Below are 15139 nucleotides of genomic sequence, written 5' to 3'. Positions count from 1 at the left end.
TTACATTTCTTTCTTGGTTTGCACTTGTAGACTGTTAGAGTGCACCCTTCTGTGTCCACAAGTTGATAGACGTAGGTAGATAATTGCTGCCTCCCGGGTGGTAACAAAAATCCAACTTGAGTATGCAGCTGTGGCTGTGTTTATCTCTGTCATAAAAATGTCTGCAACTTCGTTATCACTTTCACTGTCACTATCAGTAACCTCATTGTGATCACAGCAAGTTTCATCACTGTCTCCTGGTCTGGCGCATTTTCATGTCCAGATTCATCTTCCGGTAACTCTGGAAAGTACTGCAAGACTTGTTGTGCAGTCCTACATTGTGTTTGTCTGTTTGTTTTCACCAGACAATAAGATTCGTACAGTACATAAATAAATCATTTGTCTGAAAAAGTATCCTGTTGTAGCTATTGAAAATAAACACAAAGCTTTCAAGTTTAGCAGCTCGATCGCTCACACTAAGCCAAACCCACCGTTTTTACTATGACAGTCAAAATGACAGCTCTAATAGTTCTAGGTATAATGTATTATATCTCCATAAGTTTCTGCAACTCTTAGTCTACTGATGCTTTGAGATGTTAAATACATTGAGACAAAGAGCAAAGAATCCTAGTCAACAATCTCCCTCTCGATCTGAAGGCAGGGGGCGGAGTCACAAAGCCAGAAGTCATCGCCCTAATACGTTACGTGATGTGTCAGTCATGGATTGGAGGATACGTGATTGAACTAGCTATCGAAGTGGGTGTGACTAAGGGTATTTACGGGATGTGACGATGCAATCTGTTCCTTTGTTATGGTCACTGAAAGGACCCGTAAGGAAATGGAAGTAAAAATGGATCGTGAGTGTTTAGTGTTTTGTTTGTTTGTCTGTCTAACTGTTACCGTTTGTTCTTGTTAGACAGCTAATACGTACTGGGAGGTCGCTACAGGCCAGCATAAGCCTGGACTAAACTGCACTGCTGCACCACTATTGTTGTCTTTCACCACACCTGCACAAGAGCACGCACTGTCTGGAGAAATGGCCGTGTCTGTGTTGAGTGTTATTGTTATTGTATTATTATTTTGGGACTGAACCCTGTGGTTTATTACTGGCAATACACATTGCTGTATAAAGCCAGTATTATTATTTAACGGTGCCAAACCGTGTTAAGAAAAATTAAAGAACTGTTTGGACCATGAACTTTGTTGTCTGTCATTGTTTGGAGCGCTGCATCACCTACACACCTTTACACTACTAACCACTTTGCCACATACATATATTTAGGAAAAGTCAAAAAAGCACAGGCACCTAACTGCCAAATCAGTGGAGAAAAACACATTTAAAAACCGTGATACTGCTCCGGTAGTTCTAGTGTTAACCAACATCTGTATAATTTCATTCAGTCTTATAGCAATAACCTTGGTTAAAATATTAAAATCTGGGGTCCTGAGTGGCTCATCCAGTTAATGTGTTGCCGCTGGGAGGGCAGGGTGAGTCATACAGCTTGGATGGCGCCAGTTCATATTCGGGCTGTGCAAAGAGGCCAAACTATGCTGGGGACTCCAAAGGGGGCGTTACATTGGATCTGACGCTCCCGGGGTGGGGGATGGGAAACCGGCAGGAATTGCTTCTCTTCATCGGGCAACAGCGAATCCTGCTGGCCAGACACCGATCACATTCAGAGTGGATAAAAAGCAGGTCTGATCTCCTGGATCAGTAGCCCGCCCACCCCTGCTCTGGATTGCTCGGCGTAAAAGCATTTCTGGCTTTAGGCTTGTGAGATCGAAGGACACTCACACGCTCTCAGAACGTCTGTGGTGTGTCAGGACCCGCTGCGGTGAGGAGAAAAAAAAGCCATAATCGGACATTCCAAATTGGGGGACAATTAATAAACTAATAACTGGTCACTCATTTCTTTAAAAAAAAACTGTCTCGTAACTGCTTGTAAAATCCTCTGGCGCCTTCCCTGTTGACACTGATTGTATTGCCTCTGTAATCTCCCCTTCTGTTATTTTTTTGTAAAAAAAAAACCTCTTTGTTCTACATTAAGTTTTGGTAATTCAATCTGGGAAATAAATTATTATAATCTCTCTGCTTTTGATTCAGATTTATATAATTTATGGTAGTACTCTTTCAAAGTGCTATTAGTAGACTTGGTGTCTGTATGTAGCTGTCCAGTCTCATCTCTAATTTCAATATTTTTAAGTTGGCGTGCTAGAGGTTTGCTTGCTTTTTCCCCTGATTCGTCATGGGTTTGTTTTAGTCTGTATAGTGCATATTCTGTTTTTTTTTTTATTATTATAAATTGAATTAATCTCAGATTTAGCTTTTGTCATTTTATGAAGTTTTTCTGCAGAAGGATTACTTCCATATGTTGTCTCTGATTCCTTAATTTCTCTTTAAAGTTTGCGTACCTTTTCTAAATCTTTTATTTGTGTCATTTTAATCAATTCACTCCTTTACATATGCTTTAAAAGCTTCCCGTACCACTGAGCTGTATTGTGCTGAACCTTTGTTAATATTAAAAAAATAATTCAATTTCCTTCTGAAGTCTGGCTGCTTGAGCCAAGTCCTGTAATATACTTGTATTTAATCATCATTTCTGTGATTTTTCTGGCTTCATCCCCACAGCCATTATAAGATCCACATTTGCATGGTCAGATATTCCAATAACTCCTATATCACATTTACTACCATAACTAGAGTTTTGGAGATTAAAGTAGTCAATTGTAGATGACACTTTGTGCACTGAGGAATAGAACGCATAATCCCTTTCCGTGGGATGTCATAATCACCATATATCTATCAGGCCAAGCTCTCTACTTAGTTCTGCCAGAGTTTTATAGTTACTGGGTGTGACAGGATGGCGCGAGGGATGAGGCCCAGAGACAGACTGCAGCTCAAACAAAAGACTTTTATTAAATAAAAGACTCAAAATAAACAGGCACCAGGGCCAAACAAAAAGTTGTTTTTTTTAAAACAGAAACAATAAACACAAAGTAAAACTTACAAAAATAAGGCTTCCAGGCTGAGCTTTGCCTTCACTGGACTGCAAACATTTCCAAAAACACAGCACACAAAGAAAAATCACCCTTGCTTCCTCAGCTACCTCTCTCTTCTATTATATGTAAACTTATGGAAACTATAATAAGATCCAAAATGGAAAATTACCTATATGGTAACAATATCCTGGGAGACAGCCAGCATGGTTTTAGGAAAGGGAGATCATGTCTAACTAACCTACTTGACTTTTTTTGAGGATGCAACATTGAAAATGGATAACTGCAAAGCATACAACATGGTTTATTTAGATTTCCAGAAAGCTTTTGACAAAGTCCCGCATAAAAGATTAATTCTCAAACTGAACGCAGTAGGGATTCAAGGAAATGCATGCACATGGATTAGGGAGTGGTTAACAGGTAGAAAACAGAAAGTACTGATTAGAGGAGAAACCTCGAAATGGAGTGAGGTAACCAGTGGTGTACCACAGGGATCAGTATTAGGTCCTCTGCTATTCCTAATCTACATTAATGATTTAGATTCTGATATAGTAAGCAAACTTGTTAAATTTGCAGACGACACAAAAATAGGAGGAGTGGCAGACACTGTTGAAGCAGCAAAGGTCATTCAAAATGATCTAGACAGCATTCAAAATTGGGCAGACACATGGCAAATGAAATTTAATAGAGAAAAGTGTAAAGTATTGCATGCGGGCAATAAAAATGTGCATTATAAATATCATATGGGAGATACTGAAATTGAAGAAGGGAACTATGAAAAAGACCTAGGAGTTTATGTTGACTCAGAAATGTCTTCATCTAGACAATGTGGGGAAGCTATAAAAAAGGCCAACAAGATGCTTGGATATATTGTGAGAAGTGTTGAATTTAAATCAAGGGAAGTAATGTTAAAACTCTACAATGCATTAGTAAGACCTCACCTAGAATATTGTGTTCAGTTCTGGTCACCTCGTTACAAAAAGGATATTGCTGCTCTAGAAAGAGTGCAAAGAAGAGCAACCAGAATTATCCCGGGTTTAAAAGGCATGTCGTATGCAGACAGGCTAAAAGAATTGAATCTATTCAGTCTTGAACAAATAAGACTACGCGGTGATCTGATTCAAACATTCAAAATCCTAAAAGGTATAGACAATGTCAACCCGGGGGACTTCTTTGACTTGAAAAAAGAAAAAAGGACCAGGGGTCATAAACGGAGATTAGATAAAGGGGCATTCAGAACAGAAAATAGGAGGCACTTTTTTACACAGAGAATTGTGAGGGTCTGGCACCAACTCCCCAGTAATGTTGTTGAAGCTGACACCCTGTGATCCTTCAAGAAGCTGCTTGATGAGATTCTTGGATCAATAAGCTACTAACAACCAAATGAGCAAGATGGGCTGAATGGCCTCCTCTCGTTTGTAAACTTTCTTATGTTCTTATGTTCTACTGAGGAGCTGAGGCCTCCTTTTATGTCAGGTGACTGGGTGTTAATTGATTGCTAATTATTCCCACCTGACACAATAAACCTGGGCAGGGAGGTGAATTTAACCCCATCCCTGCCAATATTTACAAGGGCAGAGCCCTGCTCTGCCGCACACCTCCCCCCACGTGCAAAGTACGCAGGCCGAATCGGCCAAACTCCCCCCTCCCCCCACTTTGAACCCAAGCCCTCCCCCCAAGAGTCCCCTTATGTCCCTCGGGTGGGCTATTTCAGCGGGCGGTGGTGGGCGGTGTTGATGTCGGATCCCCCAAGCTTTCTTCAATGGCGGGGGCCCCGGACCTTCAAAGCAAGCAAACGCTGGCAGGGAACCTGGATCCTCCAGCAGGAGCAGCGCTGGTGGCACCTCTGGTGGCAGAGGCGGGAACGGCGGCCCGTCTCCCTCTGGTGGCGGAGGCGGGAATGGCGGACCCTCAGAAACAGCAGACGGAGACGGCGGACCCTCGGGAACAGCAGGCGGAGATGACGGACCCTCAGGAACAGCAGGCGGAGATGGCGGACCCTCGGGAACAGCAGGGGGAGACGGCGGATCCTCGGGAACAGCAGACGGACCCTCGGGAACAGCAGGCAGAGATGGTGGACCCTCGGGAACAGCAGGTGGAGACGGCGGCCACTCCGGCAACGGCAGTTCCAGCTCCTCCGGTGGCAACGGCTCCAGCCACTCCGGCATCGGTGGTGGTGGTTGTGCACATTCCAGCATCCTCTGAGGTCGGGCTGGCACCTTCTGCCGTCGCTGTCGGGTGCGCCTCCACTGAGCTCCTCTCAGCAGCATGTGCAAGAGCTGCTGAAGGGTGTCAGCCTTCTCCCCTTCCGGTTCTCTGGCCCTTGGCTCCTTCCCTTCTGGCTCTCGGGTCCGTGACCCCTCCCCTTCTGGCTCTCGGGTCCGTGACCCCTCCCCTTCTGGCTCTCGGTTCCGTGGCTCCTCCCCTTCTGGCTCTCGGGTCGGTGGCTCCTCCCCTTCTGGCTCTCGGGAGGGCAGCTCCACCCCCTCTGGCTCTCCGAACGGCAGCTCCACCCCCTCTGGCTCTCCGGACGGCAGCTCCACCCCCTTCTGGCTCTCGGGACGGCAGCTCCACCCCCTCTGGCTCTCGGGACAGCAGCAGCGGGGGAACCAGCAGGCATGCTCCCTCTGCTGGTGGCGGCTATGGAGGTGGAACCAGCAGGTACTCTCCCTCTGCTGGTGGAGGTGGGAGCGGCAAGTCATCCTCCCATGGCGGTGGAGGCGGAACCAGCAGGTACTCTCCCTCTGCTGGTGGAGGTGGGAGCAGCAAGTCGTCCTCCCACGAAGGTGGACGTTCGGCCTTCCCCCTCTTGGGCTGTGAATGCACCGACTCCCCCCTCTTGGGCTGTGGACTCACCGACTCCCCCCTCTTGGGCTGTGGACGCACCGACTCCCCCCTCTTGGGCTGTGGACTCACCGACTCCCCCCTCTTGGGCTGTGGACGTTCGGGCTCCTCCCACTCAGGCGCAGGACGTTCGGGCTCCTCCCACTCAGGCACAGGACGTTCGGGCTCCTCCCACTCAGGCGCAGGACGTTCGGGCTCCTCCCACTCCAGGTCTGTGTCCTGTAACACCTCCAGGCAGTGGTGCTCCTCATGCCCGTACCACATGCAGTTGGTGCACCACTCCTCTTCCTCCCATGTCTTCCTTCCTCTCTGCCTCCTTCTCCTCACCTCTGTTTGGGTGGGGCAGATGGCCACTGTGTGTCCAAATGCCCCACAACCAGGGCACCACTCATCTACTATGTAGATTGGGCCGATGTCCCCCTGTGGCAGCTGTTGCTGCTGCCTCTTGCCGCTCTTCCTCCCATCCTCTTTTTTTCTCAAAAGAAATGCTCATAAAAAAATTGCTATTCAAAAAAAAAAAATCCTGCAGTACTGCTTTGAACCTCCCGGAGGCGCTATTTCCCACTTCTGACACCACATGTGACAGGATGGCGCGAGGGATGAGGCCCAGAGACAGACTGCTGCTCAAACAAAAGATTTTTATTAAATAAAAGACTCAACATAAACAGGCACAAGGGCCAAAAAAAGGCTTTTTTTTAAAACAGAAACAATAAACACAAAGTAAAACTTACAAAAATAAGGCTTCCAGGCTGAACTTTGCCTTCACTGGACTGCAAACATTTCCAGAAAACCAGCACACAAAGAAAAATCACCCTTGCTTCCTTAGCTACCTCTCTCTACTGAGGAGCTGAGGCCTCCTTTTATGTCAGGTGACTGGGTGTTAATTGATTGCTAATTATTCCCACCTGACACAATAGACCTGGGCAGGTTAACCCCATCCCTGCCAATATTTACAAGGGCAGAGCCCTGCTCTGCCACACTGGGATTCTTAGTATCCCCTAGTGTTGATTTATCCAGAAAAAAAGTCCTGGGGCGGGTTAAAACCTCCCCCTATACCTACAGGCAGCTCTCCCAACTCCAAAATAAGTTTCCCTACATTAGCAAAGAACCCTGCCCTGGGTCCACCACATTTGGCGCATATAAACTTGCAGAATTAAATTATGGTTGTTTACTGTTGCCAATAATATCAAGACTTTTCACTCACTGTCACTTATTTCCTTCTGGATTGCCTCATTTAACCTCTTCTGTGCTACGGATGTACTTGGTACATCATAAACATGGTTAAAAAAAAAGAAAAAGCTGGATTGCCGTTTTTTCACTGGGGGTCGCTCATCCAGGAGTTATTAGGTCGATGGCTTTAATTCCATTATATTACATGGATAAAATATATTTGATGTGACGCAGTTGTTAAATGTAATTTACAGCCTACTTGAACGCAAGCGGTGGCTATCTTTGGCTTGTACTGTGAAATAGCTGCGCTTCATGACATCAGCTTTGAAGTAACATGTGACTATTTGTCTACATTTTGTTTTGTTGACGGAAGAGGAAGATGTGTCCTGCTCCTGACTCTGATCACATGACACCACGTAACGTATCGAGTGTGTGGGAGGTACTGTAGTTGCAACCTTTTTTTTTTTTGTCCAGTGGCGTAAACTCAGCGATCAGAGGGTAAAAATAAACATTAGGAACCACGTGTTTTTTGTATATAGTTACTGTATGTGACACGTTCTATCTCAGACTTGTGTCTGGTTTAGTTGGTTGGAGAGAAACTTTTAGGCTAGTCAGTACAACAGCAGCTGTATTTTGTTACCAAGTAAAACATAAAAATTTGGCATCAATAGAAACTTCAGTCTGGCAACAAAAAAAAAACAAAAACAATATATAGTTTGCCAGGGGTATCTAAAAAGAAACATATAGTAATTTTGATGTAAAACAGGCGAGTCTCAATATCACAAAATGTCTTTAGCACAGGGTGTCACCAGGGCCTCAGCAGAGAAGGGGTTAATGACTTTGCAAAAAGTATTGATACTCCACGTTTCTTAGACTCATGTGTATTATGACAGGAGGACCCCAACAACGACTGTCTGAGCCTGTGTACATCTTGATTCAACAAATGTGTTTCTTGTAAAAATCTAATTTCTGCTTTTTTATGTTTAAGCTATGTTTGTATTTTTTTCTTTTTATCATATGTATTAAGACTGTTAACATTCCATGTTACTATTTTAATGTTATTGTCTAACATTTGTTAAGCAAGTGTACCACCTTAAATGTAATAGGTTGTACCTCCCTTCTGGGAAGCTCCCCACATTAGTATCTGTCAGACTCATCACTCGTGCATAAAGTACTAGACCTTGTTTGTGTTTCCAATTCAAAATTATATGCTGTAGTTGTTAAGCTTTGACAATAGGTTCCATTGTTTCAATTTGTTTATAAAAAAGGTATAGAATGTGCAATAGATAAATGAGGATGAAAGGTCACAACATCATACGACTTTTGGAATAATGGATTCCAGCTCCAACAGCTGAAACATTATTGAGAAATGTGAATAAAACCACTTCAACCCACTCCAATCAAGGGTACAGGAAAGAAAGATAACTGAATTAAATGGCATTGGATCAATGTATTCCATAATAGCCTTTTTTTTTTTTTTTACAATGAAAGCCTTTGTCCGTTTTTGTTGATAATGACAATCATTTTCTGAATAATGTCCATAATAACACAAATCCATGAATACTGACCCTATTATGTAGCCTGTAAAACTCAATTTCATATCAGTACAATACCATCTCCAAACAGAACTCCAGCAAGCAATTTACACAGACGAAAGACTGTCAGTATGTATCAAGTATTTGTATCATTTTGATAGTTTTTCCTACACTTCCTCCATCAAAGAAAGACAGAGTTCTGCCAGTTCATAGTCGTAACTGGTGCTGAAAGAGTCCCAATGCAAACTCATTCAGCCTTCTACCAGTAGAAACAAGCAGGACTGATTTAAAAGCACTGTAAAAACTGTAAAAAGTCCTGGTCGGAGATGGCAATGTGGAGGCCAGTCCTTTGCACGTTATTATTTTCGTGCAAATCATCTATAAATAAAATGTAATACGTAATATAAATATCATATCACACATTACTTGAAGGGGACCTGATACATTAAGCGAAACCTCAAAATATGTTTTTCTTCTATGTTCCTAATTCAGGTGCTGACATACACTTTCTGAACATGACAGCCTTAACCAGAGGCAATCTGCGCTCCTCTTTCTGGGTTGTGGACAAGAAGCACATGTACATTGGCAGTGCAAGCATGGAATGGCACTCCATGGCACAGGTAAAAACATTATACAGTGAAATCGGTTATTTTATTACAGAGACTGTAATTCCATCTTTGGTATTTGTAACTGTTGACTTACCAGAAAGGCCAATTCACAAAACTATTTTAAATTAATTAAATAAATTAAGACATGTGTGACAAGTTCTAGGCTGTTGTTGGGTTTCTTAAGAACACCCTATAAAAAAATACAAAACATGATTTGATTTCATAACATACACAGCAGAACCCAGGTGGATAATTATGTCCTTCACCCTTAACTTCAAAGAAGCTCTTCATAGATTTGGATGTAACACATACTCCAATGTTTTATACTTTATGTAACCTGAGGATTACAATATATTTTCTTAATCCTTTAACCCACCTCTATGGCTTAGTTTACATGCAGTTTAGAAATTCCAAATGAACTCTCCATTGTCATGAGAATATGACGTAGCATGCCCATACCGTGCACATTCCTCATGCTTTAGGAAGTGCGTGTCCAAAACACAGTACAGCTAAAATGGGTTGCTTAATTGCCTTCTCAAAAACTTTTTAGTTTTTAGTACATTTTGAAAGGCGTAACATATGTTCATGAGACTTCTGCAGTAGAGATATTGTTTGTGATGCAACCTGACTCAAAAATCCTGTTCCATTGATTGTTTCTTAACAACTGAGAAGTGCCGAGAAGTATAAATTGGCATGCTGCTTTGACCAAAAAAAAAAAACAGCACACAGAAAAAAAAGAGAAATGTGAGGCTTGCCAGCTTCCTGCAAGACTTGCAATCCCAGGATGAATTAGAAAGATTATATATATATATATATATATATATATATATATATATATATATATATATATATATATATATACTGTATATATATATGTATATACTGTATGTATATATATATATATATATATATATATATATATATATATATATATATATATAATTCATGTAAAAAGCACTACAGTTAAACCCCATACTTGTTTAATCTATACATGGACTAGACAGGGGTTTTATTTAATTTTTTGTGGCCAAAATGAGGCCAGCTGTTGTTATGATTGCTTCATTTCCTTCAACACACTCTGAAAGCTGAACAATATGTCACGTCAGGCCAAACTAGAATGTTTAATGACATTTAAATATGCACTGCCATATTTTAATATGAATTTGGTCATTTGAAATTTCTCTTCCTAAAAGAAAAATACATGTAAACCAAAATTGCTAAAACGATACTACGAAAATTGCACTTATTATGTTTGCACGTAAACCAAGCCAATGATGTCTACATAAAGGGAACTACAAAAATGAAGTGTATTTTACAGTATATGATGGACTCAGTGTTGACAAAGTTAAGCAGGGAGCAACATTGATTACTGTAAACTTCAAAGTTGAGTGTTTTCATGCTCTGAACCTGGAATCCACTAAAGTCACATTTTCAATTCAAATGTGTTTATTTAACCAGGATAGAAATCTTGAGATATACATCTCATTTCAAGGGGGTCCTTGCAAGAGAAGGCAGCAAGAAAAAACAACATTATAAAATCAATAAATCATTCAAACAGGACAAAAACAGTTGAAACAATCATAAAAACATGAATCCAAAGAAAAGAAAAAAAGTAAACTTAAATTTACATGATCCTGGTCAGTCATAAATCCATATTTAAAAAGGTATTGGGAAGAGTTCCAAAGATGAGTTTGTGGTGTTTCATCAACTAAGCATGTCTGAAATGTAAAGGCAATCCAGCAATTCAGTTTGCCAAAGTAAATCTTCATCTTCACCTCCTGGATCTCTGTGCTGGGCAATCCAAGAAGGTCTTTCAGTTAAAAAAAAATATTCAAATTGCTGGAAATCCCCTTTTTGGTTTCTTATTATTTCATGCCATTGTGAAATTTATCTTTCACTTGGATTGACAGCACATATATTATCCAGTAAAAAATGTTTTGTTTTTTTTATAAATGGCCGACTGACCTTGTCTAAAACCTTGGCCATCTCTGAATTTTTGATCGAAAAACCAAAAAGCTGCTAATGTTCTAATGTTGAGCTCTGTCTACTAAGTAGTGCTTTGTTTTTACCAAGTTGAATTAATACTACAATCCAATAGGTAGTCACTACACAAAATACACTTAATAGGATTCTATTAGGGGCATAAGTATCCGCTGACAGATAGGAGAGAGACTGGAGGGTGTGGTCGACAGGTCACGCAGACATGCAGGTTTATTTATAAATATAAACAATATTTCAAAATATTCAAAATAAAACACTGAACAAACACAACCTGTAAGAAAACAAAAGCTAGCCTAAACAATGGCCGAGCGTTGCTCCCACTGAAAGGGAGGTCCTGCTCCAGGAACCTTCTTCCTAACTCAAATAACTGTTGAGTGGGATTAGAATCCCCTAAACGAATCTCTTTCTTACAGTTGGGGTTATGCCGGTCTACACCCAGTGATAACCAGTTTCTCACCCTGGTTCATACAGCAGCCGTGAGGGTTCTCCAAACATTCATCTCTTGGTTGCTGAAACAAAAATAACAAAGAAAGTGGCATCTCAGCTCCCCTTTTATATCAAATGGCTTGGGTTAACTGACACTCAATAAATGTAATTAACACCTGGCCACCTTCCACACCTGTGTCATTACAGGGATTCTAAGTCCCAGACCCGCCATATCTAGCACCAACTTAAATGTAAATAAAAAATACCCAATTTCCATATGCAGGGCTTCTGCCCTGTCACATGGATATTTAACAGGTATTCAATATTTCAAAACTGTAGATGGGAAATACAAATACACATATTTTAAAGCTTCTAATATTTAGGGTGTATGTATATTACTTCGTACATATTCATTATATTTTATGAAATATAATTAGATAATTAGAGTATTACAAAAAACAGTCAGTGTGTCAGTAATGTGTATTTGAAAGTAAATATTGCATATTTTAAATAACAGATGTCAGTTAGTCTTGGCAGGTGGTGTAGACCAGGAAAATAATAAGGCCCAGACAGGACCGCTGAAGGAAAACGTTGAAGGCTTTTGACAATATCATTCTCTGCTTGACTTGCGATTATTCTGCCTTTTTCAGCTGACAGATAACTTGGGGGGGGGGGGGGGGGGAGTCATTTTAAAATGTTCTATACTGTTGTGAGAACATATGTAACTCAAATTCTGAATCATAAAAAAGGCTTTGGCATGTGTTTAGACCATCTTAACCCATACAGAAAAATATACAATAGATATATTTAAAAAATATATTATTAAAACATATAGTGAAATATTAAAAATGGCTGCAAAAATATATTGAAATACATTGTAAAAATGTATAATTCTATATATTTAAATATATTTTAGACATACATTGACATCTAGTTTAAATATACCAACATATAGCATGAAATATAAGGGAACATATGCTTCCATATACTTTGAAATATTTTGAGAATATATGTCAACATATATATATATATTTAAATATATAAAATGTCCATAAAACAAATATAAGGGAACATATTTCAAAGCATGCTTCCATATATTTTTACAACATTTTGATTTAGATTATAATATTTTCTAACATATCATAACATTACTGCTACATATCCATTCTACCCAGAATTGACGACAGCTGTAGGGAGAGACGGGGACACACCAAACTACTCACACACACTTTACGGTAACACATCACACTTACCCCAGACAGGACAGGACAGTGGTACACACAAGGGGAAACAATAACACAAGGGTTAACATCCGAAATAGGGAACAGAACAGTCCATCTGTCCTTCAGAGCTGACAGAAAGTCTGATCGCTCTGTCCCAGCATGCCCCGCTCCAGCCATATGCTAATTAGGTCCCTGTTTTCTGAAATGTATGAGACTATATTTAAAAATATATTGCACTATACAGCATATATTTAGGAAAGAGATTAGTAATGTCTGATTTGCCACATAGCTTTGATAAAATTCAACAGGCCTTCTATGACTTCTGTCTTTTGCTGAGCATTAATAAAACTAAACTTATGCATTTTAATAGAACAAATATGACAGGTTCACTTAATAGTGTTTGCAAAATTTTTACTTCTAGTAAGACTGAATTAGAGCAAGTAGCAGTTTATAAATATTTAGGTATTTGGCTGGACAGTGCTTTGTCTTTTAAACCCCATATTGATGAAGTTCAATCAAAAGTGAAATCTAGAATTGGTTTTCTCTTTCGCAATAAATCATGTTTTACACGTTCCACTAGGTATACTCTAGTCTAGATGCCTGTTATTCCAATACTGGATTATGGTGATGTTGTCTACAAAATGGCCTTGAAAGCTGCTTTGGGGAAGCTTGATGCTTTATACCATTGTGCTATAAGATTTATAACTGGTGCTGCTTATCTTACTCATCACTGCAATCTTTATATTATGGTTGAATGGCCTTTATTGCACACTAGGAGATTAGATCATTGGCTTAGGTTAGTTGATAGAACCCTGACTGGGGAAAACTCCACTATATCTGCACAACCTATTACAGTTCCCTGCTTCGGTTTACAATTTAAGATCAGATTCATTTATTAGATTGGTTCTTCCCAGAGTGTCCACTGTTTTTGGGTGGAATTCATTTGAGTTTGCGGCTGCTTATGACTGGAATGAATTTCAAATCAAATTAAAAACTACAGAGTTTTGTTTCGGAGGATGTTTTTAATCGGAATCACAATTCACTATTGTCTGAGGCATGTGTATGTATTTGTTAATGTGTTATTTAGTTAGCAGTATGGAGTAGTGGAGCAGCAGTATGGAGTAGTGGTTAGGGCTCTGGACTCTTGACCAGAGGGTCGTGGGTTCAATCCCTGGTGGGGACACTGCTGCTGTACCCTTCAGCAAGGTACTTTACCTAGATTGCTCCAGTAAAAACCCAACTGTATAAATGGGTAATTGTATGTAAAAATAATGTGATATTGTAAGTCGCCCTGGATAAGGGCATCTGCTAAGATATAAATAATAATAATTTATTTTTTCTATGTTGTATTTGTTTGCTTTGTGCTGCTGTGATGTTTGCCTCTTGACCAGATCGTTGTTGTAAATGAGAATTTGTTCTCAAGCTTATCTGGTAAAATAAGGGTTAAATGAAAAAAAAGAAAAGAATATGACCATGTATTTTAAATATATTTCTATTGCTTTGACATATACTGCAATATATTATGTTTCCGTATGGGAACTGTGATTAAATCTGAGGCAGCAAGACTCAGAGGGGCCTGTAATTGGAATTGTCTGCAGCTCCTAGCAATTGTTTTGGGCTATTGCCGAAAGTGGAGAAAGGTAAATCTGTAGTATCCTCTCTGAAATGCAGACAGGTTTGCAGAAACACAGGCTCTGGTCATTTATCTTTTTCCAGCATGTAGGCCTATGTGCCATTGCTGCTGTGGCTGCTGTGGTCTTGTTCATTATAGCCTTGAGGGATCTATAGGAGGCTTAATGCACCTCTTGAGTTTTCTAATGGTTCCAATCCAGCTTGGATCTGTTGAATAGGATTAAGTGATCCATATACTTAATGAAAAACTGACAACAATTGAAAAATTTCGAGTTCAAGTCCAGGCTGTTCCACAGCCGACCGTGGATGGGAGCTCCCTTAGGTCGGCCAGGGTGTCCTCGGCTCACCGCGCACCAGCGACCCCTGTAGTCTGGCCGGGCACCTGCGGGCTTGCCTGTAAGCTGCCTGAGAGCTGCGTTGTCCTCCGACGCTGTAGCTCTTAGGTGGCTGCATGGTGAGTCCGCAGTGTGAAAAAAAGCGGTCGGCTTGACGGCACGCGCGTCGGAGGACAGCGTGTGTTTGTCTTTGCCCTCCCGAGTCAGCGCAGGGGTGGTAGCGGTGAGCTGAGCTTAAAAAATAATTGGTCATTCTAAATTGGGAGAAAATAATAAAAATAATTGGCAACGACTAAATCTATAAAAAAAAAAAAAAAAAGAAAAGAAATTGAAAAATGTGGCATTTTAAAATCTAACATGAAATACTATACTACTATTATGGCTTCCGG

The 15139-nt window shown here is 40.6% G+C and overlaps 1 protein-coding gene across 2 annotated transcripts in view; it reads left to right on the top strand.

The window, feature by feature from the left end:
- The window catches only part of LOC117403135 (inactive phospholipase D5-like), a 128504-nt gene that overhangs the window by 75321 nt on the left and 38044 nt on the right, over positions 1-15139 (top strand). For both annotated transcript variants that reach the window (XM_034005155.3, XM_059024360.1), the window contains exon 5: positions 9018-9145. In XM_034005155.3, the coding sequence (XP_033861046.1) occupies positions 9018-9145 (128 nt within the window). The remainder of the gene's footprint in view (positions 1-9017; positions 9146-15139) is intronic.

Source organism: Acipenser ruthenus, chromosome 5 (genome assembly GCF_902713425.1).
Source record: "Acipenser ruthenus chromosome 5, fAciRut3.2 maternal haplotype, whole genome shotgun sequence".
In the NCBI taxonomy this organism is placed as follows: domain Eukaryota; kingdom Metazoa; phylum Chordata; class Actinopteri; order Acipenseriformes; family Acipenseridae; genus Acipenser; species Acipenser ruthenus.
The sequence above is the reverse complement of the archived record's forward strand: the minus strand, read 5'-3'. Positions and strand labels throughout refer to the sequence as shown.